Genomic DNA, 7,339 nt, shown 5'->3' with positions numbered 1-7,339 from the left:
TAGATAGATAGATAGATAGATAGATAGATAGATAGATAGATAGATAGATAGATAGATAGATAGATAGATAGATAGATAGATAGATAGATAGATAGATAATCTCCCTGTCCCTTGATCTGTGTCTATTAATCAAAATCATATCTGTGTATATTTCCAGTTGAGAGCTGTATTTAAAGTTCAAAGCTGAAAAGACCAACACACTAAATACTGTGAGTGCATTTTTTTAGTTTTATCACCCACCAGAATATTAATGCAAAGATACAAATGGCATATGATTATTCAATCATTTTTTAAATGCTGAAAGCAGTCCATCATTAACTCAGCAAACAAACAAAGGTTGATTCATTTTATTTGTCTGGCCTGGATAAAATTGATAATTGATTAAATAATTTTAATACTGCCAATGCAGCTAAAATGTGTTAGCCCATTGTTGTCTGCCAAAGTGAAGGCGTGCTTTTGGCTGTGCGATGCTGTAATGAACAACAACAAGAGCGCCTTTGGACGCTAGTTGTCATGGACTGCATCTCTTTGGGTATATTTCATGTAACACATGAGGAGTTGCTGTATTACACACAGGAGAAAGGGATCAACCGTGAATAAGAGGCAGCATAACACAATGAGAAATCCAGGAGCAGCAATGTGTGAAAGATACATTGGATGATGAAGCAAGTGGAAGGCTGGGGAAAAAGAAAATCTCAAGACTGCCAGTACTGACTGAGTCACTGTGTGTGCTCTGACAGACACGCTCCAACAGCAAGATGTCCTGGGAAAATAGCTGTGAAATAATGATCATTTAGCAATTCAAAAAAAGGGGCTAAATGAAATTTCTCCAACAGAGAGATGGAAACACTGCTGTTGAGTCTTTAAGTCCGCAGCAGCGTGTGCCAAACAGAGAACCTCAAAAATATAAGTAAAAACATGTCAGCCAGGCTTCAAGGAAGTTTATATTCAAGCTGGGATGGCAAAGCTCCAACTAAATTCTTACTAAAGAAATGCTTGCACAATGTATGACTTTTACATGAGCAGAGACTACATACAATAATAATTCAGCCCTTTTGTCGTAGGTGTTTGCCACCCAATCTGCTTTTGCACTGTAGATTAATTAAATAGTCATAGATCTTTTGGCCTGACTGGGCTGTCAGATATGCAGCTGCTGGCTTCTCTGTATGGCTGAGAGTGCAGACAAGTTATAACAGGTCATCACGTTGACTTGATGTGTTTGAAATTGGTTATTTTATTATTTGCTCTGAGGCAGACGTGGCTCAGGTTGTGGAGCAGCTTGTCCACTAATCGCAAGGTTGGCTCCCCCTTACCCATCCACATGCATCCAAGTGTCCTTAAGGCAAGGCACAGAGGCCCCAGTTGATCCTAATGGCAGGCAAGAACCTTACATGGCAGCTCTGTAGGCGCTGGTACATGAGTGTGTCTGTGCATGAACGGCAACCGTGCTGCAAAGCACCCTGCAGACCAGCTAAGCTTAAAATTTACAATCGATTTAAGATGCATTTGTGTATGCAAGCCATAGCAGCCAATATCATTAAAATATAACCAGCAGTGCAGCGAAGAACCTGGTAGATTTCTGCTTCAAAAGACACCATTCAACAATATCCTGTTACACTGCTGGGTCACAGCTTTCTTGGCACAAACTATAGCTAGTATTTTTCTTTTCATGATGCTCTGATTTGCACTGTTAAATGCAAAATAATCTGAGCTGCATACAAGCCAGGAGCAGTTATCAATCATTTCATTCACCATACACCGATCCAAAGCAGGTAGAAAGAATGCGGCGTGAGAAAATGTGTGAAGAAGAAACCGTGTTAAACTGTGTGGCCTTTATAGGGGGGAGTGAATTGGGAGAGCTTTTAATAAGGCTGAATATATCAGCATCACACTGCACAGTAGGCTGGCAAAGATTGATGCTGTAGGTGAGCAGTAACGCTGTATTTCTCTCTCTCTTCCACACACACCTACATACATATACTCCTGTTCTCCGGGACGCCAGTGACTGATGACTTTGTCTCCCCAAAAGTGACAGCAGGTCTCTACAGCCTCCAAAAGGCCCATTTTAAAATCTCTGCCTCAGTCCCAGCAAAGTAACTCAGAGTGATAGAAAGCAATCTAAAGTTTGGCTGGGATTGGCCCAGAATCAATGACAATGTGCAGTGGGAGAAGGCCTCAAAGAAATGAGATAACAATGCCTTGTGTCTTGTTATCTTACTGACAAAATGCGGTACATCTGAGGTAGCCACCCTCGGGGCCAACGACAGTTAAGGACAGGAGGGAGAAATGGAAGGGAATGAGACCTGATGTACTCCAACTGCTTGCATTTTTTTTAATACCCCTCAAAAATGTACTATTTGACAGTACAGTAATAACTGACAGTGACAGTACACACCACCAATGTAAAGCAGAGGGAGGAACAGAGAAAAGCGATGCGGCAATTCATTTCCAGCCCATGTTCTAAATATAGACTCTTCTATTCTCTCTCCCCAGCCTGTAAGGCGCTGGATTCACTTAATTGGATTACTACACACACTTTTCATTTCCTTTCTGGTGAGTGTTTAATGAAGTTTAGACAATCATACATCTCAGTTTATTCATTGTGGGCCTGTGGGCAACACCCAGCACAGTCAAACATTGCAGGACGGAGCAGTTACTGCACAGCTCTCGAGAGCCTGGGTATTTTAACTTCAGGTATACAGAGGCTCGATGCACGGTGATCGATACAGATGCAAAAAGTAAAAATAACCTGACAATAATGCAGTGAGGAGGCAGAAAGAGGGAGAGAGAAAGAGAGGGTGCATAATGTTCTTCCATGGCTTGTGCAGTGAGTCGCATCTGCTCAAATGCGTTATTTTAGCTTTTAAAGGTTCAACGAATCCAGTTACGTATTCGCGTGTGGGTGAGTGCATATATGAATTCATATTTTAGACAGGAATGGATTTATCTTTTTAATCTTTATCAGCCTTCTTCTCTCAGTGCTTCTTGACTCGTATGCCACGGGTTTAACACGCAGAGAAGGGGATGTGTCCATTATCACGGTGCAATGAATAGCTCCTCCTGAAAGCTCCTCTTCACTCACACACCAACATATCAGTCAGTGCTGTAGAGAAGGGGGGGGGAATCCTGCCTGAGGTATAAACCGAGTCTGACAAGCACATCGCCCATTTTCAGATACAAGTCTCTGACAACTGTGACAGGCGTGAATTGTCCAACACTGTCACGATATTTGCTACATCCATCCAATTCAGCACCGCAGTGCATTCCAGCAGACTGTGAACCGCATTAGTGAGATTTTGCTCCAGTAAATCAAAGAATCTCATCCATGGAAGATTATACAAATACCTGTAATAGCTTTGATTATTTATGATTGTTTATCATTTGTGGCTTGTGAATTTCAGGTGAAGCAACAAGAGAGTAAACTAGGTGCAAATGAAAATGCAAAAACCTAAGACAGGCTTGGATGGTAACGTACAGCGACTTACCACTTACAGGCTAACTCACTTAATCTTTACACAATAGGCCCCTATAGCCCCAGGCTATGTTTACACAACCTGACATTGCATGCATGATAATCACTTCAGTGTATGTGGAAAGAAGAAGAAGGAGGAACCAGGATGTTTTGCTGTGTATCTGTTTACAGTATGTGCATGTACAGTGTTACCAAGGAGGTACTGCTTTTGTAATCTGCTACCTGACTGGAAGGTAAACCCTGTGTGTGCATGCAAGTGTGTGTTTGTATACGTATGTCTCACTAGCTGGGTGGACACGCTTGCGTGTATCGCATCCATCTGCTTCATCACATTTATTCTTCTGTGCTCTTTCCACGTCTACAGAATTTTCACTGTCTCTGCTGGAAATGTCACTAAATTGTCCCGTGTTTGCAATATTCAGGCGAACAATACACTCAGTTCATGGCGGGGTTTTAGATTCGACATCTATTTCATGCATTTATCATGCACATGCTGTGCAAAATAAGCAGATATGTCAGCCGAATTATCCCTCTGCTTTTACATGCATCATGCACCAGTTTACACCGGGATAATCCTAAAATACTGTGCGCCATACCAAAAACATGGTGAAGCTAGAAGATCAATAAATAAATAAATAACACATCAGTCCTTTTCTGAGTGCACTTACATTAAATCTCTTTTGCATGATTAGCATGAGAAAGTCAAACCACTGGAAATAAGAATGCTGCTCATATCCCAACAGCCCACTCTAATGACATCACTGACTGCTGTGTCCCTCCCAGTTTGAACATAGCTGGGAGGCAACTATTCCCATAAGATAGCCATCCTAAGTATGACTAATCAAAACAACAGCAATAAAAACCTAACAGCACGGCCCTTTTATCAAAATATTTTTCCAGCACTCAAAAAGGGGTCTAAGTGTTAGAGCACCCACTGTGAGCGTGTGTGTGTGTGCGTGCACTATTCCTGACTCGCTCTCACATTTATGGATCAACTGAAGCATTTAGTGTGGGAGAAAATGACAGGAAATGTCTGGCCCATTAAACAATAAATTTCCCCAAACACATCTGAGCCAAGCTCGGGACAAAAATGCCACAAGGCTGGGCTAGGCTAGACCTAAGGGAACTCTAACCATGCTATAAAATCAACAAACGTGCACAAACTGTGCGTGTGCTAATACACAACTTCACGTGTTTTAAATTAACTTCTGGGGAAAAAAACAGAACAAAACAGTAAACCCACTTGAAGATAAAACCAGAAACAAACAGTTTCAGCTGCATGTTTAAAACCGTCACCACTACAAATACTCACCATATCCAGGAGTGCCTTCTAAAAGGAAAATGACCGAGGTGCATCATGGACCTGTCAGTGGGAGCACCTGGGCATTGTCCAGGCTTCATACCAAAGCTGTGTCAGCGCTGGTCCCGCTTCCTGTTAACCTTTCACCCCTTAGGCACCCCTTTTTAAAAAAAATCTATTTAGCTATATATCCACAAACACTGCCCCACAGTGTACGTGGGCCGCGGCACATAATGTAGTGTCCCATGGTAAAGTTCACTGTTGTAATGCGTACATTCAGACCAGTTCTCAAGTAAAGAATGAGCTCTTTCTGAGTTTCCAGCTTCACTTGTTAGGTCCTAGGGCATCATTACCAAAAGCGCCAGCTTGTATCTAACAAGGCAGTCTCACAAATCAAACTATATAGCACCATAAAATCCATTGAGATCCTTAAGGAAGATAAAAATCCTGCTAAATGTGACGGCTTAAAAGAAAAGAAACGTAAACTGGAAGAAACTGAAAAGCAGACTTAAGCCCAGTGTGAACTCAGTTTTTAAGTGAGAGTTTCAGCAGAGCGAGCACACAGGCGGCCACCCAGCAGGACCAGCTAAGCTCTCCGGCCGCTGCTCTTTTTTCCGTGGGATTCTTCCGGCAAAGGTTTGGAAATTACTGTCCCACAGCCACATGGTGAACCGGTTCAGGGACTCATTCCTCCGGAAAGCATTCCTTTTCCTGACAGCCAAACGACGCCGGTTGGGGAGGCAGCAGTAGTCACACCAGCATGACAGAGCATGTTACACACAGAGTCACTCACACATTCACATTTGCTTTCATCCTCTCGGCTTTGCCCCCTTTGTCTCTATTATTTTGCGTCTCCCTCTCTGTTCTGCCCTTTCACAACCTCCCAGGGAGTGAAGTGAGGAAATAGAGAGGGAGAGAGAAGAAAAAAACAAAACAAAACAGAGAAGCGTCTCTTCAGTATCTCGCCGTCTCCCTCTGTCTCGCTGCTGATCGTCTCTGCCCTCCTTCTTCCCGCCTCCCTCCTCCCTCCAGTCAGTGGGATGTCCTGACCCTGTGTAATAGGTGTGCCTGCCCTATCCAGTCAGCTAAACCTATGGATCCTCTTAACACTTCATTCAAGAGAGGAACAAGACAGCACATGTGCAACTTACACACACACGTACACATACACAGAAAACCTCACTGCATAATCAAAATGTTGACAGAAGTAATCCCTTTCATTTCCTCCCCTTAAATCAGCTGCTTTACGTTTCATAGTAATGTGTGTTTGTCTCCGTTGGAGCCCTCCTTCGTCATAACAACGCAAGCACTGCTGCTGCCCTGTCAGTTTGTTTTTGACTTTTGCCACTCTAAGCACACCCTCTGTCTGTTTCTGGCGTCTGCGTGCATGCCGGTGAACCATGAAATTTCAAACCACATAAAGAAAAACCATTGTTTTGTTTTGCTTTTTCTTTCCCTTGCACATATTTGTGTGTATAGAGTGTAACTGGCGCCTACAAAAGTATATAGGGGGCCTTCCAGGCAGGTTTGTCTCAGAAAACTTGATGTACAGGATGTATAATGCATTCCTCTGTTCTTACACCAGCGGCTCCAGATGGACTTTTAAATTCTGACTGTAAGGAATTTAAAAAAGTAAATGTCATGCTGTCTTTTATGTATACTCGGTTACAACAATAACCAGATAAATCACAGCATATCTACAGTGGATTAATTTCCGTGTCAGTAAGAGTACATGTCTGTCCGGTGCAGCAGTCTGCCTGCCTGAGTGTGTGTGTGTGTCGTGTGTGCGTGCGTGCGTGTGTGTATATGCGTGTGTATGTGTGTGTTTTATTAAAAGCCATAGCTGTGGCTAAGCTCCAGTAGCTGCGGTCTGAAAAACAGGATCCAGCGCTGCTTCTTACACACATCCTGCCCAACATACACGTCAGCAGCTTCTCAACTCCTGCCAAGAGTCAAACCACCTCGCAGCCTCTCTAAGTCTGCACCTTCAGCCACAACAGCCACTCTTAAACAGGGCGGAGGAGTGCTGAATGTTGAGGAATCTCGCTTGTAGGAAAATGAATGCTGAAGAAATGCGGCTCGTTTGGGAAATGTGGGGAGTCTGTGTGCATGGACGGGGCCGGGTTGACAGCTTAGGCAGCAACTGGGAGTAAAAATAAAATTTAAGTGTCTTTAAAAGTTAAACAGGGGAGCAGCTAGAACGCACTGAAGCACCTGTTATTCATTATATACACATACAGAAAAACATTAAATCTCCATCTGTCTCTCTTCTTTATTCCCGAAACAGTCATATTGTTACAGAAATCATGTCTACAAACGGAAAGCAAACTCAGATGTCTAATATATATATATACATATACATACATATATACATATACATACATATATACATAGATACACATATACATATATACATAGATACACATATACATAGATACACATATACATATATATACATATACATATATATATACATATACATATATATACATATACATATATATACACATACATATATATACACACATATATATACACACACATATATATATACACACATATATATA

The 7,339-nt window shown here is 42.2% G+C and overlaps 1 protein-coding gene across 6 annotated transcripts in view; it reads right to left on the bottom strand.

Annotated features, from left to right (window-relative positions):
* pde4d (phosphodiesterase 4D, cAMP-specific) overlaps positions 1-7,339 on the bottom strand; it is a 203,691-nt gene that overhangs the window by 45,122 nt on the left and 151,230 nt on the right. Inside the window, exon 1 of one of the 6 annotated variants that reach the window (XM_013914814.1) lies at positions 4,785-5,750. The exons of the other annotated variants lie outside the window; for them this stretch is intronic. Within the exon in view, the coding sequence (XP_013770268.1) occupies positions 4,785-4,873 (89 nt within the window). The 5' untranslated portion in view covers positions 4,874-5,750. Of the gene's footprint in view, positions 1-4,784; positions 5,751-7,339 lie in introns of those variants that run through there. 6 annotated transcript variants of the gene reach the window in all.

The sequence above is a fragment of the Pundamilia nyererei genome, unplaced genomic scaffold (genome assembly GCF_000239375.1).
Source record: "Pundamilia nyererei isolate P.nyererei 1_Seehausen unplaced genomic scaffold, PunNye1.0 scaffold00006, whole genome shotgun sequence".
Lineage (NCBI taxonomy): Eukaryota > Metazoa > Chordata > Actinopteri > Cichliformes > Cichlidae > Pundamilia > Pundamilia nyererei.
The sequence above is the reverse complement of the archived record's forward strand: the minus strand, read 5'-3'. Positions and strand labels throughout refer to the sequence as shown.